Here is a 25,985-nt window from a genome sequence, read left to right on the forward strand (position 1 = left end):
ATCACATACATAACACACATTGATTGTTCAGGAGGGGGTGTATTAGGGAGGGGTTAGTGGTGGTCCTGGGAAGTCTTCATTCTGAAGCAGTCTCACCTGAAACTTTCTCCATTAATTTATCAATTTCTAATGATGTGGGACCTATCCGCATGTTTGTTTTTTCTTTCAGTTTTTCAGGATTTAATTTCTTTTTCATTTTTCTTAAATCTCTATTAAATCATGTTATTGTTGTAACACTAAAATTCTGAGGGTCTTAGCTCTTTGTTAAAGCCATTCCCCATCGAGTAGAGGAGAATTCGATTGGCCTTATTTTTATCGTATCAATAACAAGGGTCTTGCAAGGTGTTTGTAAAAACAAAGTGCTAGCGAAACTCAGCAGGTCTGGTACAGTGTGGAGAAACAGTTAACGCTTCGATTCCAATGATGCTTCTTCAGAATGTGTTGCACAGAGACTTCCAGACCTGCTAAATTTCTCCAACAGTTTTAGCTGTTAATTCAGAACACAGATGTACAGTCTCTACCCAGTGTGAATGTGTGCGTGTACAATGATGTTGTGATCATTTACAGAACCATGTCCTTCAGATACACAATTTTATTATCATTTTTAACTGCCAAAGACCATTGTTCATTCCTTGCTGTGAATAGGAGAAAATATTCTTCAACTGTGGTTATTTGTGAATTCGTTGGTGTCTCAGCAGGTTGGATGATTGAGTGAATGCTTTCCCACAATCAGAGCAACTGAATGGTTTCTCTCCACTGTGAACTCGCTGGTGTGTTACCAGGTTGGATGCTTGACTGAAGCCCTTCCCACACACAGAGCAGGTGAATGGTTTCTCCCCAGTGTGAACTCGCTGGTGTCTCAGCAGGTCAGTTGTGAGAGTGAATACTGTCCCACACACGGAGCAAGTGAATGGTTTCTCCCCAGTGTGCACTCGGTGGTGTCTCCGCAGGGAGGATGACAGAGTGAATCTCTTCCCACACTGGGAGCAGCTGAACAGTTTCTCCCCAGTGTGAACTTGTTGGTGCATCCGGAGAGTGGATGACGAAGTGAATCCCTTCCCACACACAGAGCAAGTGAATGGTCTCTCTCCAGTGTGAACTCGCTGGTGTGTGAGCAGGTTGGATGACTGAGTGAATCCTTTCCCACAGATGGAGCAAGTGAATGGTCTCTCACCAGTGTGAACTCGCTGGTGTGTCAGAAGGTCAGATGACTGTTTGAATCTCTTCCCACAATCAGAGCAGGTGAATGGCTTCTCTCCAGTGTGACTGCGTTGGTGAGTTTCCAGCTGGGGTGGGTAAAAAAATCCCTTCCCGCAACCCCCGCATTCCCACAGTATCTCTCCTTTGCGACTGCACTGGTGTTTAGACATTTCAGATAAATGCTGGCAGACTCTTTCACACACAGAGTAGGTGTATTTCTCCCCAGCTTTGAACGTACTTTTTCCTTCCATGTTCAAAATTCTTTGATAATTTAATTCCAATAAACAGAATGCCAGTCAGACCTGGATGTGGTTTCGTATGACTCCGCTAATTGCAAATCAGCCTTTCAAACAGAATACAAAAAGTAGTGAGAGAAAAACCAGAAGAATACACACAGGTTGTGAAATTGAGAGAAACTAATCTGATCCTTTGCGGAACCAATATTTGGGGAGAAACATTACCATATAAACTCTAGGATTATTATTAAAACCCAACATTAAAGACAGTCAGTGTCTGCACAAAACTACAAAAGGAAAGGCACAGCTAGGAGATACAAGACTGAAGGAGGCAACTGTTCCTGTTTTCTCCCCACACGATCCCTTCAGTACTAAGAAATAAAAACAAGTGCAGAAGCAAAATGCTGGAAATCTGATACAAAAACAGAAAATGCTGGAAATACCATTTTCTTTACTCAGAGAGTGGTCGGGGCATGGAATGCATTGCCGGAGAGGGTAGTGGAGTCGGCCTCATTAGAGGCATTTGAGCAGCTATTAGATAGGCATATGGATGATAGTATAACGTAGGGGTGGAGGTTAGATAGACTTTAGGATGAGGGTAAAAGTTTGGCACAACATCGTGGGCCGAAGGGCCTGTACTGTGCTGTACTGTTCTATGTTCTACCCAGCAGGTCTGACAGCTTCTGGAAGTATGATAGCGGACAACACCATCACAACCTGATTGTCTTTACTTTGTATTTACAGTATCTAAATGTCTTATTCACATCACCCAGGTACATCGCATTGTCTTTACATCGCCATCACTATACCCTTTTATTTTACTACGTGAAACCTTCTGTCAGTTAATTCAGCACTGACAGGACAGTTAGTTAATGCTGGGTGCTTTGAAAAATGTTAGATATAGTCAGACGAGACAAAATGAGGAACCACTTGAGGAAATATGGATTCATTTAGGAAAGAATTGTGATGAACTGTCTCTCACGTTTTTGATGAGGAAAGGAGTGTTGATGATGATAATCCAATTGACTGGATGAACGTGGACTGGGAAAAGTATTTGATAAAAGCTTCATAACAGCCCAGTGAGCAAAAACTATATCTAAAGGAATTAAAAAGGACAGTAACAACATTGATCTGAAATTGGCTGAGTAACAGGGAACAGAGTCATCTTTAACAGTTGTCTTTTGAACTGGACAAAGGTTTCTAGTGGAGATAACAAGGTGCAGAGCTGGATGAACACAGCAGGCCAGGCAGCATCAGAGGAGCAGGAAAGCTGACATTTTGGGTCTGGACCTTTCAGACTGGTGCCTGGCCTGCTGTGTTCATCCAGCTCTACACCTCGTTATCTCAGATTCTCCAGCTTCGGCAGTTCCTACTGTCTCTGAAGGTTTCTGGTGGAGTTAGTTTGAAGCTTGAGGTGAGCAAGTTGAAGATAGTTAGATAAAATAAAGAAACACTGTTCTCATTAGCAGACAGTTAAAGGGTTGCAAGACACAGATTTAACATTTTCAGCAAGTGATACAGGAAGTGGGAGGATAAGTAATATGAACAGTGAACAACACTTACAATCAAAAGCCGATAATATCCACGTCCTGATTAATCAAGTGTCACTGTCAAATTATGTTGCGGTGTGTTTTTCACAAAACATCCACTTGCAATATCCTGGAAAGGAGATTACAAAAATCATCACTGTCAGCCCAGGATAGAAAAGCAGAAGAGAAGAACATTTATCATATTTTGGCTTTGCTTCACATAACCATAAAATGGTCAAGACATAGAAAGTGGCCACTTGGGCCATTGTGTCTGCACCAGCTGAGAAAATGGGTTACCCAGCCCAAGCCCATTTTGCACCAATTGGCCTGTAGCTCTGCCAATTCAGACACATTATACATGAATTGAGTTTTTCTGCTTCTCTTGTTTCTGGCAGTGAGTTCCAGACCTCACCCATCCTCTTGGGGAAAACACTTTTCCTAATCTTCCATTTAATCCTTCTACCAGTCATTTCAAATCCATGGTCTCCAGTCACTGGATTCACTGCTGAGGTAAGTGGCTCCTCCCCCCTCTATCCAGCACCCTCTACATTTTGTACATATCAATTCAATTTTCCCTTGGCCTACTCTATTCTAAGGAGAACTCACAGTTAATGTAGTCTTTCCACATAGCTGCATTTACTCTCATCCTGGTCAACAACCTTCATCTTCTCTGGTTCAATTCCATACTTTCTGTAAAATGAGGTGACCAGAAATACACACACTGCTCCATTTGTGGAATATATACCCCTCTGCCCATCATCCCACGTAAAAATGTCAGCCAAGTGCATCTCTTCCCATTGCCCTGCGGAAAGATTCAACTGTAAACCCTGGACCAAATTCCAGTGTAAAACCCCGCAGCTGCAGAATCAGTGTAACCGGGGAACTGTGAGCTTCCCATTCATGGTCTGAGACCTACTCTGGGAGTTTCAGAGTTGTAAACACAGCCCACCCCATCAAGAAAACCAGCCTTCCTTGCATTGACTCCGTCTACACTTCCCTCCAGAAAGCAACCAGCATAATCTGAGACCCCTCCCATGCTGGTTATACTGTCATCCACCTTCTTCTGTCAGGCAGAAGATACAAAAGTTTCAAACCACGTACTGACAGATTCAAGAACAGCTTCTTCCCCGCTGTGTAGAGATATATGAACGGGCTTCTCATGTATTACAGGTGATCTTTCTCTGCACGTTCTCTGTCGCTGTAACACTATGTTCTGCATTCTGCTCTATTACCCTGATGAATTCATGTAAGGTATGATTTGACTGGCTAGCACGCAAAACAATACTTTTCACTGTATCTCGGTCCAAGTGACAATAATGAATCAGATCAGATCAAACCGCCCGCTCCATTGCTCCTCACTCACTGCTGTCTCTGAGGCCAATGGGAGTGAATGATGGGGGCGGGGGGGGGGGCTGTTTCTCCAACCAATGGGAGCGAATAAGGGGCGGGGATAGTCCCCAACCAATGGGAATGAAAGAGATAACAAGGTGTCGAGCTGGATGAACACAGCAGGCCAAGCATCATCATAGGAGCAGGAAGGCTGACATTTCGGGCCTAGACCCTTCTGTGAAGATGACGATTGTGAACGCGGGTCCTGTGAGAGCGACATTCTAAGAAACTGCCGCCAGATTAAACGCCCTCAATGTAGGTTTCATTCGGCATTCGCTGCCTTCTCGTCTCGGTACGTTTCTGAATTAAGGCAACCCACCAACCGGCTTGATCAGTTCCTCCGAGGGGCCCACACCAGGGAACAACAAAATGCGGCCGTCTGAGTGCGCAACCGCGGAGCCGGCACTGCGCATGTTACAGATCACAATGGGACCCTGATGATTGGCAGCAGCTCCGGACTAATCGGAAATAATGGGGTGGGGTTAGAGGCCCGAGCAGGTTTGGAGTGCATGATGGGCGGGGCAGGTGCTCCAACCAATGAGAGTGAACGAGGGGCGGTGCTGCAGGGAAGTTCGGTGCAAGCTGGAAGAAGAACATCTCATTTCCCAATTGGGAACTCTGCAATCTCCTGGACTCAAAATCGAGTTCAACCATTTTAGGGCTTGAGCACCTTCTCCCACATCCTCACTCCAAACCCCACACACCAGGCCTTATCATCACATGGGCTGCTACCATGCACAAGCCATTGTTGGCCACTAATAGTCCACATCAGCAGCTATTTATTCTCCCAAACTGACCTTTCCCCAGACCATTGTCTATCCAATTGTTTTTCTCTGTCTCCACCTATTGTTTACTTGCCACACAAACAAACAAAGGCAAGACTGATACAATGAAAAGTAGGGCTTTGGGTAGTGTTGTAGAACTGAGTGACCAAGGGGGTTCAGGTACATAATTCTTTGAAATTTGCATCATATATAGATAAGGTGGTTAAGAAGGCATTTAGCACGCTGGCCTTCGTTGCTGTGATCTTTAAGTACAGGGGTTGGGACATTATGTTGGGGTTATACAGAATGTTGGTGAGGCCTCTTCTGGAATACCGTGTCCAGTTCTGGCTTCCCTGTTATAGAAAGGATATTATTAAGTTGGAGAGAGTTCAGAAGAGATTTGACAGGATATTGCTGGGGATGGTGCGTTTGAGCTTTGAGAAGAGGCTGGGTTGGCTGGGACTTCTTCACTAGCGTTTAAGAGGTTCAGAGGTGATCTTAGAGAAGTTTATAAATCATGAGCAAATCCCTGGGGGAGGCTTTAGGGCTACAAATATGAGCCCCTCAGACTCCATGTTTACCCAGTGGGCAGAGATAAACCGAAGCAACAGCTCTTGGCCACCAGCTGAGGGATGGACGAACATGCTGGGGTCTCTCCAGTGATATGGCAGGGTTACCCAGGGAAACAGCCACCTTTGTGACAGGCCCCTCAGTCCAACTGGTCCATGCCAACCAGATATTTTACATTAATCTAGTCCCATTTGCCAGCATTTGACCCATATCCCTCTAAACTCTTCCTCTTCATATACCCATCCAGATGCCTTTTAAATGTTGTATTTGTATCAGCCTCCACCACTCCCTCTGGAAGCTCATTCCATACACACAACCCTCTGTATGAAAAAGTTGCCCGTTAGGTCCCTTTTATATTTTTCCCTTGTCACCTTAAACCTATGCCCTCTAGTTCTGGACTCCCCTACCCTGGGAAAAAAGAAGACATTGGCTATTCACCCTATTCCTGCCTCTCATGCATTTTATAAACTTCTATAAGGTCAGCCCTCAGTCTCCAATGGCCGAGGGATGATAGTCCCAGCCTATTCAGCCTCTCCTTATAGCTCATACCCTCCAACCTCAGCAGCATCTTTGTAAATGTTTTCTGTAGTCTTTCAAGTTTAACAACATCTTTCCTATAGCAGGAAGACCATAACTGAAAGAGTGAGGATCCGGCCCTGCCCCCTCCCTCTAGTCGTTGCATTAATCTCTTTCAGTCTCTGTTCCGACCCCAGTCACTGAGCTTTCTGCTGAGGGATAAAGCTCCTTCTCATCCACTCCATCGAGGATCCTCACAACTTTGGATACCTCATGAAATAGCATGTCAGAGGCCGGTTTCCTGTCAGCAGGTCAAACATTATTTAAACGTGATCCAGCTCCCTCAGAGCCAGCTCTCAGAGTAAACAGGATGTCTGACACTCTGGTTCTTATCTGTTAACCAGGGCTCCATGATTGAACCAGGTAAGCAGCCCCAATCAAGGAACTCGATCCCGAGAGGTCCACCTGGCTGACCTTGTTACAATCACTACACCTCAATCTAATCTTTTCCTTGTTCCCTCTGTCTCAGGGGACACAATCTCAGCCTAGACAACCCTTCCTCATAGCTGCAACTTTCCTGTCCTGCCAAATATCCCCATACCAATGCAATTACATGTTTCCTTTTAATCAGTCTGTTCAGACATGAGATGACACACCTCCATGGCAGACAGGACTTGAACACAACATGTGGCATGGGGGGCATCGCTGGCTAGACCAGCAATTATACACCCCCCCACCCTGGTTTCCATTGAGGTGGTGGTGATAAGCTGGGTGTCCTTGTACACCAGTTGCTGAAGGTAAGCATACAGGTGCAGCAGGTGGTAAAGTAGGCAAATGCTATGTTGGCCTTTATTGCAAGAGGTTTCGAGCACAGGAGAAGGGATGTGTTGTTGCAGTTATACAGGGCCTTGGTGAGACCACACCTAGAATATTGTGTGCAGTTTTGGTGTCTTTTTCTGAGGAAGAATGCTCTTGCTCTCGAGGGAGTGCAATGAAGATTTACCAGGCTGATTCTGGGGATGGTGAGACTGACGTATGAGGAGAAACTGACTAGGTTAGGATTGTTTTCGCTGGAATTCAGACAAATGAGGGGGGGATCTCACGAAGGCTTATAAAATTCTAACAGGACTAGACAGGGTGGATGCAGGGAGGATGTTCCCGATGGTGGGTGTGTCCAAAAGCAGAGTAATAGTCTGAGGATTCAGGGTAGACCATTTAGGATGGAGATGAGGAGACATTTCTTCACCCAAAGCATGGTGAGCCTGTGCAATTCATTACCACAGGAAGTAAGTGATGCCAAAACATTGAATGTATTCAAGAGGCAGCTAGATATAGCACTTGGGGTGAATGGGATCATAGGTTATGGGGAGAAAGCTGGATTAGGCTATAGAGTTGGATGATCAGGTATGATCGTGATGCTTGGCGGAGCAGGCTGAAAGGGCTGAATGGCTTCCTCCTGCTCCTACCTATATTTCTATGTCTTCCTGAACTGTTGTAATCCCTGTGCTGTAGATAGACCCACAATGCCCTTGGGGAGCGATTTCCAGGATTTTTAGCCCTGTTGAAGGTATTGCTGAGACGGAGTACAATTACAAACTTTCTGTAATGGGGTGACCATCTGCTCACAGGACTCAAGTTGTGGTCGAATGAATGACTTACATATGTCGGCTTTTTTCTTATCCATCTCATATCAGTTGGTGGCTTGATGAGAGAACAGTGAGTGTCAGTGTCCCAGTGAATCTCTGGAAGATCGAAACCAAAGCAACCACTCTCTCTACAGCTCACTTTTTAAAATCTTAGAATGGAGCTCCATGGTCCAGGGGTTTCTTGTAATTTAGTTTCCTTAATGTCTACACTGTTTTTGCTTACACTGATTTATTTAATGTACTCATTTTTTCAGACCATTGACAGCTCATTACTTCCCGAGATACTTTTGTTTTCTACCGTGAGAAAAATCATTGAGAAACTTGGGGCATTGATGGTTGACAACTGAATGTGTACGCATGACCATCCTCACCCAGGAAGCAGAAAGCTCATGTTGTGCATTTCTGTCCTGGATTGATGGGCAGGAAGTTTAGAAACGCTTCTTGCAAGGGGAGGGAAGAGAATGACTTACACACTGCAAACTCAAACCAACAGAAATGATTGTCTCCTCTAAAGTAATGTCTTTTACTGACACTCACGACTGACAGTGTCTCTACTTCAACCACATTTAGTATTGTGTTGTTGTTTCTGCAGATTGTGTCTAAATGAAGTTTCCACTACCCAAGCAGTGTGCTGCTGCTGATTTACTTTCCCACCATCAGTAACTGCTTTTCCTCCACTGGAGCTTATTTCTGCTTCTGAGCTGACGCAGACAGTCACATTGTGCAGCATTTTTATTCCCTGTAATTTATTCAGCACATCCTGAAATATCACTTTTTTTTTCCCCTCTCCGCAGGTATTGCCTGACCAACTGATTATTTCCAATATTTTCTCTTTTTGTATCAGATTTCCAACATCTGCAGAATTTACAAGCAAGTCTAGAAACACAGATTGATATCAGGAGCAAGAATACAAGCAGCAGAATTTTGGATCACCTCAAAATTACTGAGAGGTTGAATGTGTAAGGCCAGCTGGGCACTTTTTAAAAAATATTCATTCACGGGATGAGGGTGGCGCTGGCTAAAGGACATTAGTGAACCCGATGGGATTTTCCAAAGATCAATAATGGATTTGTGGTCATCGTTAATTCGTTCCATATTTGTTTTTGTTGAATTCAGATTTCACAATCTGCTATGGCTGGATTCTAACCTGTGTCCCCAGGATATCACCATGACTTTAATATGTCATTCATAGTCCGGCAACAATACCACGAGGCCATTGCCTCCCCTGATGGGTGCAGGAAGATGGTTAAGTCTAGAGATAATAGAGAATTGAGAAGAATCAAAACCAGATGAGCTGAGACAAGGGGGGAGTTGGGTGATGATCACTGATGTGCAAGTCTTGGTGATGATGTGAATTGTTTAGAATCATCGAGGTGTACAGCATGGAAACAGACCCTTTGGTCCAATTCATCCATGCCGACCAGGAATCCTAAATTAATCTAGTCCCATTTTCCAGCATGTGGCCCATGTCCCTCCAAACCCTTGCTATTTACGTACGCATCCCGATGCCTTTTAAATGTTGTAATTATACCTGCCTCTACCACTTCTTCTTCAGTTCATTCCATACATGCACCACCTCTGCATGAAAAAGTTGCCCCTTAGGTCCCTTTTAAGTATTTCTACTCTCACCTTAAACCTATGCCCTCTTGTTTTGGACTCCCATAACCCAGAAAAAAGATCTTGCCTACTTGTGCTATCCATGCTCCTCATGATTTTATAAACTTTGATAAGGTCACCTCTCAGCCTTCGACACTCCAGGGAAAATAGCCCCAGCCTTTTTTTTCTTATTCATTAACAGGCTGAGGGTGTCGCTGGCTAGGCAGCATTTATTGCCCATCCCTAATTGCCCAGAAGGGAGTTCAGAATCAACCACATTGCCGTGAGTCTGGAGTCACATTTAGGCCAGTCTAGGTAAGAATGGCAGTTTCCTTCCCTAAAGGATATTTTCAGCCTCTCCCTATAGCTCAATCCCTCCAACCCTGGCAACATCCCACTAAATCTTTTACGAACATCCTTGCTACGGCAGGGAGACCAGAATTGCACGCAATACTCCAAAAGTGGCCCTAACCAATGTCCTGTACAGCCACAACATGACCCTCCCAACTCCTATACTCAATACACTGACCAATAAAGGCAAGCATACCAAATACCTTCACTGTCCTGTCTACCTGCGATTCCATTTTCAAGGAACTATGAATCTGCACTCCAAGGTTTCTTCGTTCAGCAACATTCCCCAGGACCTTACTATTAAGTGTATAAGTCCTGCCCTGATTTGCCTTTCCAAAATGCAGCACCTCATATTTATCTAAATTAAACTCCATCTGCCACTCCTCAGCCCATTTGATCAAGGTCGCATTGTACTCTGAAGCAACCTTATTCGCTGACCGCTACGCCACCAATTTTGGTGTCATCTGGAAATTTAACTATCCAAACCTCCTAGAAAATGATTTGAATATGAATATAATGACAAAAAACAGTGGAGCCAACAACGATCCTTGTGGCACACCACTGGTCACAGGCCTCCAATCTGAAAAGCAACCCTCCACATTTAGTTTAGTTTGGGCATGACACTGTTGTTCTGACTGGTCGATTTGAGCATCAGATAGCTGTAGGAGGGAGGGTTGATGTTGGGCACTAGGGAACTGGAGTTTGTAACAAGAGACTGAAAAGCAGCTGCTTTCATCTTTCCAGCATTTCAATGGAGAATATTTCTGCTCATCCCGTTCTGGATGTCAGACCAGTCAAGATAGCGTGAGATTTGAAAGGAACGTAGAGGTGATGGTATCCAGATACACCTCCTCCCTTGTCGTTCTAGATGGTGAAAGTTGAGAGTTTGGGAAATTCTATCCAAGTTCTGGTCAAGCTGCAAGTACACACAATCACTCTCCCTTGCATCTGCCTCAGTCACTTCTCTCTTTGTTACATCCCATGAGGCCAGAAACTTATCCATGTTCACACTGGGGTGGCAGATTCCCTTCCCGATGGACATTAGTGAACCAGTTGTGTTTTTCCAACATTCTGGCAGGTTTCATGATGAATTTCTTTCAGTGCTGGGCCAACAAATTACCATATTCACTCAGCTCAATGTCACAGCCTTTGTCTTTTTGTCAGTGTTATCTCACTTTTTTTTTTAACTGTTTTAAAACAGTTTTGGGGGTGCCAGAGGAGGAGAAATTAGAGTCAGGGATCACAGATCCAGCAGCACCTCATGATCTGATGGAGGCCTCCAATTTATATCACAACTAGAATGTAATTGCATTTTGAACATGGAAAGAACAAGGACAGTTCACAGCGAAGAGAAACCCGACATGTGTGGACACCTAACCCGTGTGTGAACACCTAACCTGTGTTTAGACACCTTAACCGTGTGTGGACAAGGCTTCAGCCAATCATCCAGCCGGTCGAGACACAAGTCGTCATACTGGGGAGAAACCATGGAAATGTTGGGACTGTGATGAAGGATTCAAATCCCTACCTCACTGGTTATCCATTGGCGCAGTCACACTGGGGACAGGCGTTCACTTGCTCCGAGTGTGGAAAAGGATTCATTCAGTCATCCCAACTCACAACCCACCAGCAAGTTCACACTGGGGAGAGACCTTTTAAATGCACAGACTGCAGAAATTGCTATAAAAATGTTCTGGGAACTGCTGCCTCATCAACATATTCACACTGAGGACAGACCGTTCAGATGCTCTCACTGCAGGAAAGGGTTCGAGGCATCATCTGACGTCACTGCCCACCACAGGCTGTTCACCTGCAAAGAGCGTGGGAAGGGATCCTTTTGATCATCCCAACTCATGACACAACAGCGAGTGAACATTGGGGAGAAACCTTTTAATTGTCCAGTCTGCAGGAAATGCTGTTAAAGTTCTCAGGAGATGATGACCCATCAACACTTTCACACTGGGGACCAACCTTTTAAATGCCCAGACTGCGGTGTGTCCTATAAGAATTCTGGCTATCTGATAATCCATCAATATGTCCACACTCAAGAAAGACTGTTCAGATGCCCTCACTGTGCTACAGCACTCAAGCTATCATCTTACCTCACTGAGCACCAGCTAATTCACACTGTGGAGAGGTCGGTCACCTGCACTGAGTGCAGGAAAGGATTCACTTGAAAAGCCCACCTGCTGACTCACCAGTGAGTTCAGACGGCACGATAGGAGTTGGAATTTGCTGTTAGTCACATCCAGGACTGAACCATGTTCATTGGTTAATAAACTGCAGCTCAGTTTTAGCTGTTAACATTCTGGATAAAAAATAAAATAAACCTGCTTTATCATTAAACACAGAGTGGGATATTGTTTTAATATCTCTCACACATTTGTTCTGAGCGACTTAGTTTGGAAGGGCTGTCTGTCTCTCCTGTATCATCCGTCCTCACCAACAGTACGTGTGTGAAGATCATGGAACTACTTTCTCACTGAAATTGAGACAATCTGATTGGCTGTTTCTGTTGCTTCCCTTCCACTACATCACTGGGGAAAACTGCCTCTATAGGTCCTTCCTGTATGAACCCTGAACTCCCATCGTTCTCCAGCTTCTCTCTGATCTCCCTGACAAATCTCATTACGTCCATGAGAGCCACCTTAAAGTCTTTAAACTCTTATCCCATGAAACTGCTGACCACTCAAGTTTGCCACTTTAGCTGCTAATGTTAATGATTCTCTCTTATTCTGTCCCTCACACCTTGAAATCCACATTATCACCCATCCTCAAAAAAAAGACAAGCCTTCACCCACACTGTCTGACCAAATCACCACACAATCTGCCACCTCAAACCCAGTGTCCCCCGAGGGTCATAGAATCCCAACAGAGCAGAAAGAAGCCCATTGAGCCAGACAGCATCCCATCCAAACCCACCCCATCCTCATCACCCCTCATGGGGCTTTTTTACCATGGCTAACCCACCTAACCTGCACACGACAGGGCAATTTTTAGCATGGCCAATCCACCATCCTGCAGATATAGCTTGCATACAAACTCCACACTGATGGGCTGTCAAAGTCAGGAATCAAACCTAGGTCCTTGATGCTGTGAGGTAACAATAGTAACTACTTAGCCACCCCACATTTATCCTTTGCTCCTCCTATTTCAGGTTTCAATAAGGTAACAGCATCGAGAAGCACTATACGTCAGTTTTCACATCTACACTGACATAAACCAGCTCCACCCTCACTACCATCAATCTCCATTCTTCCACTGTCACTAAGTGATCAGACTGGTTATCCCACATCCAATATTAGAGGAGAGGAAATACCCTTCAATTAAAAGCTGAGGAGATCAAAGCCACTGTCTTGAGTCATCATTACAAAATTGTGATTCTGAATTGACCCTCCCTCTCCTTTGGAACTATGAGACTGAACCACATGATTCACAATCTTGGTCTCATATTTAACCACAAGATGAGCTTCTGACTGCACATAAAATTAACAGTAGTCCCAGATATTTCAATTTCCACAATGTTATCCAGTGCCACCTGACCACAGCTGCTGGTGTAACCCTCATTCAAACCCATGTTACTTTTAGACTTGACCACTGCAATGCATTCCTGACCAGCCTCTCACCTGGATGCATGAGATCATTCAAAACCCTGCTGCCAGGTGTTTTTCCGCATGAAGCCCGGCTCAACCATCACCCCTGGGCTTGCTGACCGACGTTGGTCCCTGCTGGAGAAACTCAGCAAGTCTGACAGCATCCGTAGAGAAAGAAACAAAAGATAAAGTCCAGTCTAATCTGGCACTTCTTTGGAACTGAGTTTTCCATCTGGGTTGTTTTCCTAAAATCCCTCCTTTGATCACATTAATACTGTTCATCCCCAGTCTGGTTACAGTAATTCATCTTTTTTCTTTATTCATTAATGGGATGAGGGCATCGCTGGCTAGGCAGTATTTATTGCCCATCCCTAGTTGCCCAGAGGGCAGTTCAGAGTCAACCATATTGCTGTGGGTCTGGAGTCACATGTAGGCCAGACCAGGTAAGGATAGCAGTTTCCTTCCCTAAAGGACAGTGAACCAGATGGGTTTTTCCAACAATCGACAATGGATTCATGGTAATCATTAGATTCTTAATTCTAGATATTTGTTGAATTCAAATTCCACAATCTGCCAAGGCAGCATTTGAACCCTGGTCCCCAGAACATTATCTGGGTCTCTGGATTAACAGTCCAGCGATAATACCACTAGGCTATCGCCTCCCCCGCAACCTCATCTCTGAGTTGGTGATCAGATGAAGACTGACACTGCTATCTGAAACCTTTTTTGTAACCAGAACAAGGTGGAGGCAATGGCATTGTGATATTATCACTAGACTATGAAGCAGAGACCCTGGGAAACCAGGTTCAAATCCTATGACAGCAGATGGTAGAATTTTGATTCCATAAAAAAAATCTGGAATTTAGAGACTAATGTTGATTTGTCTAATGTTAATGTTACCTGAAAAATCAGGACAAAAGAGCAAATTAACTCATTTGTGCATCATCAGATGGGATGAGTGAGTGAATCTCCTCTCACACACGAAGCAGATAAATGGCTAATCCCCAGTGTGAACTTACTGGTACTTCAGCAGGTATTTTTCATTTTGAAAGCTCTTCAGAACATTTCAGAAGTCACTGATCAGTGTGAACATGTTGATGTTCAGTGAGCTGGGATCACTGAATGAAACCCTTCCCACATGCTGAGCAAGTGAACAGTCTCTCCCCAGTGTGAACTCCCTGGTGTAACAAAAGCTGTGGTGAATCAGTAAATCCCTTCCCCCACACATAGCAGGTGACTGGCCCCTCCCCAGTGTGAACTCGCTGGTGTGTCAACAGATCCTATTTACTTTTAAAGCCTTGCTCACAGACAGAACATTAAAAAGATCTTGCTTGTGTTAGAGATATTGAAAATCCTCAACACTGTTCAATGAAAATCTGATTTGTGACTTTTATTCAGAAAACTAACACCAAAAATTGAAGTGGAATGTACTGACATCAGAAGAAAAAGACATCAATGAACACGGTTCAACCCTGGATGTGAATAGCAGCAAAATCCAATCACAAGGTCACCGCTGAACTCACTGGTGTCTCAGCAGGTGAAAAGTTTGAGTGAATACCTTCCCACGCTCAGAGCAGATGAACAGGCTTCTCCAGGGAGTGAATGTACTGGGTACGAGTTGAAATGTTTGCCCGAACCCAGTCCCCACAGTGACAGCACTTGAATAGTCCCTCAGCAATGTGAACACATTGATGGGACACAGAGCCTCAGATCTGTTATTGCACTTCCTGCAGTCTCGTATTTAAAAGGTTTGCTCTCTCCCCAGTGTGAACTCGCTGGTGTCTCAGTAGGATGGATGACTGAGTGAATCTCTTCCCACACTTGGAGCAGCTGAATGGCCTTTCCCCAGTGTGAACTCGCTGGTGAGTCAGCAGGTTGAATGACTGTGCGAATCTCCTCCCGCACTCTGTACAGGAGAATGGCCTCTCCCCAGTGTGGGTTCGCTGGTGGACAGTGAGCTCAGATGACGACCTGAATCTACTCTCACACTGGAAGCATCTGAAAGGTTTCTCGTCAGTGTGAATGCGTTGATGGGAAATCATTTTCCCTGAACTTTTAAAGCATTTTCCACACACTGGGCATTTAAAAGGTCTCTTGTCAGTGTGAACTCGTTGGTGGGACATCAGATCCCCTGAACTTTTATAGCATTTCCCACAGTTTAAACATCCAAAAGGTCTCTCATCAGTGTGAACTCGTTGATGGGACATTAGTTCCCCTGAACTTTTATAGCACTTTCCACAGTCCAGGCATTTAAAAGGTCTCTCCTCAGTGTGAATACGTTGATGGCGTACCAGTTCCCCTGAACGTTTAAAGCAATTCCCACATTCTGGGCATTTAAAAGGTCTCTTGTCAGTGTGAACACGTTGATGGTTCATCAATGCCCCAGAACTTTTAAAGCACTTCCCACAGTCTCCGCATTTAAAAGGTCTTTCGTCAGTGTGAACACGTCGATGGGATATCAGTTCACTGGAACCTTTATAGCCCTTCCCACAATCTGGACATCTAAATGGTCTCTCGTCAGTGTGAACACGCCGATGAGACATCAGATTGCTGGAACTTCTATAGCACTTCTCACAGTCTGGGCATTTGAAAGGTCTTTCTCCTGTGTGAACACGTTGGTGGCGCATCTGTTCCCCAAAACTTTTATAGCCCTTCCCACAGTCTGGACATCTAAATGGTCTCTCCTCAGTGTGAGTATGTTGATGGGACAGCAGTTCCCTGGAACTTTTATAACACTTCTCACAGTCTGGGCATTTAAAAGGTCTCTCATCGGTGTGAACTCGTCGGTGGGACATCAGATTGCTTGAACTTTTAAAGCACTTGCCACAGTCTGGACATTTAAAAGGTCTCTCCTCAGTGTGAACACGATGGTGGGACATCAGGGTAGATGACTGAGTGAATCCCTTCCCACACTTGGAGCAGGTGAATGGCCTCTTCCCCGTGTGACTGTGTTGGTGAATTTCCAGCTCCGATGGGGATCTGAATCCTTTCTCACAATCCCCACATTTCCATGGTTTCTTCCCAGTGTGACTGCACTTGTGGCTTGTGAGGTCAGATGACTGCCTGAAGCCTTGTCCACACACAGAACATGTGTATAGTTTCTCCCCAGGGAGAACGGTGCTTTCTCCTTCCATACTCAAAATCCAATCGTATTCAGGTTACACTAAATCAGATGACTCTGTGAGATCCTGATATGATATTTGGCTTGAATTTCCGACTGTGAATCCTACCTTTGATTACTCTTGTGAAATTTAATGAGAACAGAAACAGAAACAGATGATTCAAAACAGAAAGAACACAAAATCACAAAGACCAGCTTAGAAACAAAGCTGAATGAATCTGGTAGTTTATGGGGAGGTCATGAGGAAACCCTGACCATGAAATCTGCCAGATTTTCATAAAAAACCAACAGGTCACCAATCTCCTCCAGGGAATGGAACCTGCCATGAAGTCTGGATAACAAATATCTGACATCCATGGGAGAACAGAGACAGCGTGGGGGACAGCAGAGGCCACAAAGCAGGGGAGCATGAGGAAGTGGTGGGGGGGGCTCGATGTGGAGGAAGCTTGGGAGCGAGGAAGGCAGCATCAAGGGGGCGACAGAGAGAGTGAGGGGGCGACGGAGAGAGCGAAGGGCAAGAGCGGGAACTATTGCAATAAGACAGCGGGGGGCAATGACTCATCACTAAGACTGTCTATTTCCGGCTCAATGACATCACCTAACTCCGCCCTGGTCTCAACTCCTCTGAAACTGTCATCCAGTTCTTTGTTACCTGTAGACTTAAATGTTATAATACATTCTTGGCGAGCCTCCCACATTGATCTTTCCTGTAATCTCAAGGTTATCCTCATTCTGTTGTTCATGACCTTACTCACAACAATCCTTGTTCACCCATTACTGCTGTGCTACTTGCTTACAAAGCGCCAAAAATTTAAAAAAAAATCTCAGCATTGTTTTTAAGTCCCTTCCTGGCAGAAATCATCTCTACCTCTCTAATCTCTCTGAGCTGCACAACAGTCAGAGATATCTGTATTCATCCAATTCCAAATTTTGAACTTTCCAGACTTTAAATCATTCCTCCACCAATGGCCATTCATTTAGCTGCCAAGGGCCCAGGATCTGGAAATTCCTCCTTAAATTTCTCCAGGTCACACGGTTCTTCAACTTACTCCCTAAAACACACCGCTTAATTGAAATGTTTTCTCATCACCACACAGACAGCAGCATTCAAGAAGGGCCACAGGTTGTTAGAGGGTGACAATATAATCTGCTGATCTTGGTGGTGATGCTGAAATCCCAAGATCAATTTTTAAAAATATATAAATTTTCATACAGGATCATACATATAAAAATGCATTAGAAGCACCTGCAGAAATGCTTGTTCCTAACATATCATCTTATTAGTTTGAATGCACAGTGTCCATTTCACAACCTGATCTCCCCTAAAACGTGCCATCCGTTGACAATTAGAGATCAGAAATTCCTGGACTTGACTGGGTTCCAAAGGCCTGAGGATTAAACCCAGCAGCTCCTCCTCCATATCCATTTCAGCTCAAGCTAATTCATCAAATGCTTTCACAAGAGAACTGGATAAGCACCTGAAGTGCATTACAGACCCTCGCCACCCTCTGGGTGAAATATTTTCCCCTCAAATCTACTCTCAGCCTTTCACATTAAAATTATTCCCCGTTATTACTGACCCTTCAACTAAGAGGACAAAGTTGGCCTGCCTGAGTTAATTATTTGTACTATGGATTGTTTAGTATCATTTTCATAATCGTCAGCTTAAACCTTTCGAAACAACGATTATCATCCCTTAAAATCTCAAATGATACTTCGCCCTGCTCATTGCCAAGAACCAGGTCCAGTGGGGGGAAAAACCTCCTTCGGTTACAATGTAAGGGAGGGGAGTGAAACTCACTGATTTTCTCTGACGATGTATGAAATGGCCTCCTTCTGTTCTGTGATCATTCCATGATTCTGTGAAAAAGGATGTGAACTGGAGACAGGGAGTAAATCTCTGAAACCAACACTGCCATACTCTAAACCAGCTCTTAATTAGTCTGTCTGTGTTTCTGGACTCAGTTCTCTGAACAAGTCCTGGAACAAAACAAGGAAAATACTGCAGATATTGGACAACTAAAACAAAGATGAAAGGCTGGAAGCTCAGCAGCTCAGGCAGTATTTGTAGTGAAGGCAACACAGAATTAACATTTGAGGATGTGCAGAATGAATACAGTGAATGAAAATAGTACAGAATATGATGGTTCACATTAGCTCAGAAGAGAAATGATCACTCATTCAGGAAATAAAATTGCTGACTGTGGGAAGACAAAACCAGTGAATCAGCAGCACATAGTCAACAGATAGGTAACAATGAAAACCCCATTTGGACACAATTGGTAAACATACCAGCAAAATACCAAACAGGGTTAAAATAAACCAGAGATAGTAGGAACTGCAGATGCTGGAGAATCCGAGACAACAAGGTGCAGGGCTGGATGAACACAGCAGGCCAAGCAGCATCATAGGAGCAGATGCAAGTTGGACAATGGCAAAGAGATGATCAGGGTGAGAGGGGTGAAACAAAGCAATGGACGTGGATTCATAAACACTGTAATAGACTCACAACAGATCCAGAGAGATGGAACAACAGCATAGCAAAAAAAGCTGTAAATTGTAGCTGGATGCTCAACAATACTCACTTTTGAAATAATTTCATTGCTTTGAAATTAAATTCTCCTGCTGGATGTTGCAGCTGGAAAAATAGCCCAAGAATTGTTGTAAGAGATAAAGCCCAGTTGTCAAAAATCTTCAGCTCCCTGTAAAATGAGATTCCAAAAATCATAAGTGTCAGTCAAAATTGAAATTCAGAGACAAACTTTTCTCTTGGTTGAAACTTGTCCTGTGAAAGAAGTTTCTAAATTCAAGCTAGAATGTAGAATCACAAAAAGACTTGAAGGAAGAGAAATTTTAATTGCAAGGTCAGGTTGGCGACATGGATGTTGAGGGGAGATTTGAAAGATGTGTCCAAGTTGAGAATTGATTATCTTAGGTAGATAAAGAAACGTTGCAGAGTGAAATTTTGTTCCTGCCATATGGTCTTTCTCCACACTGTCCAGTGAAGTGCAGGGTGATGACCTAAGATTGTGACTGATATCATATCAATTAAAGTTTTGGGGTTTGTTTGAGGTTTGTAGCAATCCTCACTGTACCTGCTTTAGTGTTCTCTGGAAATTTTAATCTTCTGCTCAGTTCACCCAATTTAAGATCATTTTGCTCTATCGAGAAGAGAAATGGTCCCATGACTAACCCTGAGGGTCACAACTGTTTATCTCATTTCCTCTGTGAAAACTCTCTTTTGCCCCTCTTTTCCTATATTTATAAAGGAGATTGGTATTCCCTTGCAAATTAATTGCTAGAATCATTCCATACTTCCTTTTTGTTTCTCCACCATTCATTCCAATCCCTCTGAAACATCGATTTTCAATAAGGTTCTCAACTGTATTTTCTCCTGATGTCTGCAACAAACACACTTCTTCTGGCTGTCTTCATTTTTATCTCTTGTCATTTATGAAGCTCTAACTTCCTTTGCCCTACTTTTTGATTGTGTCTGAAATACTTCTTTTTCAAAGGTAGTCAATTATTCAATTACATTTTTTTCCTGTCAACATTTGACTCAATTATTTTTGGCACAGGTTGTTCTTACTCCGTTAAAATGAGAATCAGAGACCATACAGGATAGAAGAGACCCTTTGGTCATCAAGTCAGTAATGTCAGATCTAACTAAATCTACACTTGTACCGCTGTCCAGCCCCAAGTCCAGAGCTTTGAACATCATGACATTTCACTTGCTCATCAAAGTACTTTGTAAAAGTTGTGAGGTTACCCACATCAACTCATCTCCCAGGCAGTGCATTACAGACACCCGCCACCCTCTGGGTGAAACGTTTTCCCCTCAAATCCCTTCTAAGCCGTTCACTTAAAATTATGTCCTGTTATTATTGACTAAGAGGACTGATTGGCTTTCCTCAGTTAATGATTTGTACTCTGCATTGTCCAGCATCATTTTCATAATTAGCAACCTAAAACCTTTGACACAATGATCATTAATCCTTAAATGCCCAACTAACACTTCGCCCTCTCCATGCCCAGGAACCAGGTCCAGTACTGCCTCCTTTCTCATTGGACTAAAATCATATTCTGGGACAGCGTCCTGGAATTCCCTTCCGAACAGCATGGTCGCCGACCCACACCAAATGGACTGCAGTGATTCATGAAAACATCGCTCCATCACCTCGTCGAAGTCTATTAGGGATGACTGATAAATACTGGCCAATTCAGCAAGGCCGGATCCTCCGAAACAGATAAACAAAAGCTGTGAATGTGTTCCTGAAAACGTTTTAGGAACTCTTGTCCTCTTTCGTGCAAGCATATTTCAGTGTAATTTTCTTCCTAACCTTATTGATTATCATCCCTAGTCTACATCATAGCTAACAAAACTCACCAGCACAAGAATCACCCAACATGCCCCGCGGTGGTGCCTGTTCCTGATCCAGGTCACGAGGGAGCGGTGCGCAGGCGCGGTCCCACCCAGTGTTTGAAGCATGCGCAATGACAGAGATGACGATGGGCAGAGACGCTGTTTTTTTTCTCATCTGCAAGCGGTGATGTTGCGGGACCGCGGAGGAAACCCTGGAGCTGGGGGGAGGACGAGGCAGGCTTTATAAACATTTATTAAATACGTCAAACCGCGATTAACAGCATGCAAGTCCCGGATTCGTGTACCCGGGGCCTTTTCCTGGGCAAAAGTTCAGGTTAACAGCCGCCATCTTGGATCCACGGGGTGCAGCGCGCTTACGTACCAGTGTAGTAACGTAACATTGAGTGGGCGTGGTTTTGGTTGTCTGGGTTTTCAACTGGATCTTAGTGCCAGAACGCAGCCACCCCAACGACTGAGTCGCCACGTGATAGCTTCCACAATTGCTGGGTAACTTCGATATGGAGTGTCTCATAGTCATTGGGAATAATGGAGAAATGAAAGGTACAGCATAGGAACAGGCCCTTCAGCCCTCCAAGCCTGTGCCGACCATCATGCCCAAATTAATCTAAAAACAAACTTGCCATTTTTCGATCCGTATCCCTCTATTCCCTCCTTACTTATGTACCCATCCAGGTGCCTCTTAAATGTCTCCATTGTGCCTGCTTCCACCACCTCTTCGGGTAGTGCATTCCAGGCTGCTACCACTTCTTGCGTGAAAAACTTCCCTCGCATATCTCTCTTAAACTTACCCCCTCTGACCTTGAACCTGTGCCCCTTGTAATAAAAAACTTCAACCCTGGGAAAAAGCCTGACTGTCCACCCTATCTATGCCCTTATAATTTTGTAGACCTCTATCAGGTCTCCTCTCAGCCACCGTCTTTCCAGTGAAAACAACCCTCGTCTTTTTAATCTTTCCTCATAGTCAATGCCCTGGAGACCAGGCAACCTCCTGCTGAACGTTCTCTGTGCTGTCTCCAAAGCTTCCACATCCTTCTGGTAGTGTGGTGACCAAAACAGCACACAATAAATATTCTGGTTTTGTTAGGAAGGTTCCTTTTGCATCTCTTGATGCTTTGTTACTCATTTTGACTTATTTTGGTTTGATTGGATCAGGTTTCTGGAAGAACAGGAATGTTCCAAAGAAACTGCAATTGTCTGTTCTGATTTTCTGTTCTGTACTGATAGTGAGGGCTTTTGTTATCTTGTTTCACAAGGTACTGGAAGAAGATTGCAGACTGGATATTCAAACCAAGTGCCAAATCTACACCTGCCAGAATCACTCGATTCATTCAAATCTGAATGTTATCAGCCTCTGACTATAGAAGGAGAAATGGTTTCTGTTCTCTTTAAAGGAGAAGATATCAAATGTCAATCTGACTGGAAAAGCAACAAAACTCATAAACAGACCTGATTGAGAGTGTTCTGTTAAACATCCTGAAAAAAGTCACATATTTGCAGCAGAGAGAAAATGTACATGTGTGGCTGAGGTTTCAACTGATCATCCAAACTGGAGAGACAAAAGGATATTGCGCAATGGAGAAACCGTGGAAATGTGGTGACTGTGGGAAGGGATTCAATTACCCATCTCAACTGGAAGTTCATCGCCGCAGTCACACTGGGGAGAGGCCATTCACCTGCTCTGTTTGTGGGAAGGGTTTCACCCATTCATACAACCTGCTGACACACCAACGAGTTCACACTGAGGAGAGGCCATTCACCTGTCCTGTGTGTGGAAAGGGATTTGCTCGATCATCCCACATTGTGACTCACCAACTTGTCCACACTGATAAGAGACCATTTCAATGCCCAAACTGTGAGAAGAGTTTTAAATGCAGAAAGGATCTGATGATACATCAACGTATCCACACTGGGGAGAGGCCATTCACCTGCTCTGTCTGTGGGATGGCATTCACTCAGTCATCCCACCTTCAGACACATCAACTTGCTCACTCTGATAACAAACTTTTTAACTGTTCTAACTGCGAGAAGAGCTTTAAAAGCAAAAAGGACCTGCTGACACACCAGTATACTCATACAGGGGAGAGGCCATTCACCTGCTCTGTGTGTGGAAAGGGATTCACTCGTCCATCTGGCCTGCTGTATCACCAACGGATTCACACTGGGGAGAGACCATTCACCTGCTCTGTATGTGGGAAGGGATTCATTAATTCATCCAACCTTCTGATACACCAGCAACTTCACACAGGAGATAGACCTTTCACCTGCTCTGACTGTGGGAAGGGATTCACCCGTTCATGTAACCTTCTGACACATCAGCAGGTTCACACAAAGGAGAAACCTTTCACCTGCCCTGTGTGTGGGAAGGGATTCACTCGATCCTCCAACCTAATGAATCACCAACGAGTTCACTCTGGAGAGAGGCCATTCACTTGTCCAACGTGTGGGAAGGGATTCACTCAGTCATCCAACCTGCAGACACACCAGAAGATTCACACTGGGGAGAGGCCATTTACCTGCTCCGAGTGTGGGAAGGAATTTTCTCATTCATCCTACCTGGTGAAACACCAGCGAGTTCACACTGGCGAGAGGCCATTCACCTGTAATGTCTGTGGCAAGGGATTCATTCAGTCATCCCATCTACTAACACACCAGCGAGTTCATAAGCAACTGCAGTGTTTGGATTCTGCCCTTGCTGATGCTGCTAAACATATCCAGGACTGAACTATATTCACTCTGATGATCCTGATTTGTTGATGAGTTTGTATATTCTGTATAAATGTAAAATTAATCACCTTTTCTTGAGACATTTTTGGACCCTTTGTCTTTCCCACCTGAGTGTTTAACGTTACCTGTCTGCAGTCAGAAAAGACATTCTGGGAGGAGGATGGTATGTCAGAAACAAGTCTTTAACTTGGGTACAGTCTAGAGGGACAAATGGGATTTTAGTCTCTCATTTCTCTTCACCCACAACGGGTCCTCATAATGTCAGTGCCGAGGTGCATAACAAATAGATTTGAGTCACTCGCTTCCTTGGTTCAGAGCCCTAGACACAGAACAGCAGCTCCCTTGCAAATGTGTTCAGAGTCAGGAAGAATAATGATGAATGCTGAAAAGATGCTGAAAAATTAGTGTCAAAACTGTGATCTGTTTTAGAACACAAAACAAAGAATTGCAGGTGCTGGAGATCAGAAACACATGGAAGTGTGTGTTTCTTATCTATTCTGACTGAAAGTGAAACAGCACGTTTAATTTTCAAGTCTGAAAATGGCACTTGATAATTCTACAATAGTTGAACTGGTTTGTGTCACAATCCTGATTTATTAACCAGAAATACATTTAAAATGCATGAGTTAAAATCTGTAATAAAATTGAAGATGGAGGTGTACAATTAGATCTGTGGGTGTCCTTACGATGTTTGATTCCAGATTTTTAAAAGGGACCTGCATTGCATCCAGAAATTTCCTCTTTTATTAATATTGCTTCCCACACATTGTCTTTTAAATATACCGCATCCCAACTGGTGAGTTAATATGATCTGGAATGCATTCCCTGAAAGTCTGAAGGAAACAAATTCAACAGGAACTTCGTAAAGGAAATTGGAAGTATATTTGAATAGGAACATTTCTAAGGGCTTTGGAGAAAGATTGGAGAAGTGGAACAGTTGGATAGTTGTTTAAAACAGCTGACTGGATTTACTTATCACGAATGAAACATTGCAGGTAGACCCTCTTGTGGTGCAGTGGTAGTGTAGTTCCCCCAAACACAGAGATCTGTGTTCAAGTCCCACCTGCTCCAGAGGTGTGTAAAAACGTCTCTGAGTAGTTTGAATAGAGAAATAGGTTGTATTTCTTTACTTTAAAGACTTGAAGTATTGCGCGTAAGTAGGTTCTGACTCTCCACTGTTTCTATGTCAGTTACTGCTTTTTATAATTACTTTTCATCAACATTTTCGGACAGGCTATGACAAACCTCTGAGGCTAGTGAGATTTAAACCTGCACCTTCTGGCACAGGTAGGGACACTGCTATTGCTTCTCAAAAGCTCATCAGTTTTATTTTTTAAGACAAGGAAGACAGCAATTATGTCAGTTGAGTAGTATGGAGAATGCATGGTACGGGCTGAGAGGCATGGAAAAGACATGAGTGAATCAAAGGTGGTATTGAATTAAAATGCTGACACCAGCAGCAATCTGTGTGTTTGTTCTAGATGCTGTCAGTTTGAAGTCACCCTCACAACCAGGAAGTCTGTTCGTGCTGATAACATGAAACTGAACACTTTATTTCATTCTCAGACAGCACAACTTCCTGTTTCTTTGCTGCCAGTCTGAAACCGCACATCTCACTTCTGAGCAGAAAATATATCTGGGACCATTATCTGGTGGAAACATCTGGACACAGGGTCAGTGCAGGGTCCCACAGATCACATTGCAGGGGTATTTTAAAATGTAGCAGTTATTTATGTTTAAAGCTTCTGTTTCAGGACAAACTGGGGGGCTCGATGGTGTGGAGGTGCCGGTGTTGAACTGGGGTGGACATGGTCACAAATCACACAACACCAGGTTATAGTCCAACAGGTTTATTTTATATTAAATGCTGTTAAATCTTTAATGAGTTAGAACGTTTTAATTAATCTTTATGTATAAGTAAATCCCCAAATTCCTTTGCAGTCACTGTCCTGAGAAAACTAAAGGTTTTATCAGTGTAAAGAAGAGGTGACATTTTAGGTCAGACAATGCTTGTCAGGGGTGAGGCCTTGTGAAAAATCTGTTTGTGTTTTGGTTTGGAGTCAGACTGCTTTTATTTCTAATGTAGAAATTTATAAAATGCCACATTGACTAACTGTGTATATTTTTCAACAAAACAGAATGTATCTACAAATACAGATTCACGCCATAGATTCACGTGTGTGTGTACATGAGAGTGTGTGTGAGAGAGAGAGTGAGTGTGAGAGTTTCTGTGTATGTGTGTGCGAGTGTGTATGTGTGTGTGGGAGAGAAAAATTGTGTGTGAGTGTGTATGTGTGCGTGGGAGAGAAAAATTGTATGTGTGTGTGTGTGTGAGAGAGAGAATGTGAGTGTGAGAGTGTGTGTGT

General features: G+C 43.8%; 2 protein-coding genes and 1 pseudogene across 3 annotated transcripts; 1 reads left to right on the plus strand and 2 right to left on the minus strand.

Annotated features, from left to right (window-relative positions):
• LOC109926546 overlaps positions 1 to 21,231 on the minus strand; it is a 51,799-nt pseudogene extending 30,568 nt beyond the window's left edge.
• Positions 13,438 to 16,269, minus strand: LOC125487483 (gastrula zinc finger protein XlCGF17.1-like). The gene is made up of 2 exons (XM_048619073.1): positions 15,303 to 16,269; positions 13,438 to 13,544 (listed from the first exon to the last, which is right to left on the minus strand). Exons 1-2 carry the CDS (start codon positions 16,267 to 16,269, stop codon positions 13,438 to 13,440), a joined length of 1,074 nt encoding a protein of 357 aa, XP_048475030.1.
• LOC109924810 (gastrula zinc finger protein XlCGF8.2DB-like) lies at positions 20,996 to 25,668 on the plus strand. Of its 2 annotated transcripts, none has more exons than XM_020524796.2 (2): positions 20,996 to 21,435; positions 22,149 to 25,668. In XM_020524796.2, the coding sequence occupies exon 2, from the start codon at positions 22,468 to 22,470 to the stop codon at positions 23,614 to 23,616; it is 1,149 nt and encodes a 382-aa protein (XP_020380385.1). In that variant the 5' UTR covers positions 20,996 to 21,435; positions 22,149 to 22,467; the 3' UTR covers positions 23,617 to 25,668. The 2 variants fall into 2 exon arrangements, with proteins under 2 accessions (XP_020380385.1, XP_048475388.1); XM_048619431.1 differs by having other exon boundaries at positions 20,996 to 21,381.
• The last annotated feature ends 317 nt before the right edge of the window (positions 25,669 to 25,985 follow it).

The sequence above is a fragment of the Rhincodon typus genome, chromosome 42, assembly GCF_021869965.1.
Source record: "Rhincodon typus isolate 14 chromosome 42, sRhiTyp1.1, whole genome shotgun sequence".
In the NCBI taxonomy this organism is placed as follows: domain Eukaryota; kingdom Metazoa; phylum Chordata; class Chondrichthyes; order Orectolobiformes; family Rhincodontidae; genus Rhincodon; species Rhincodon typus.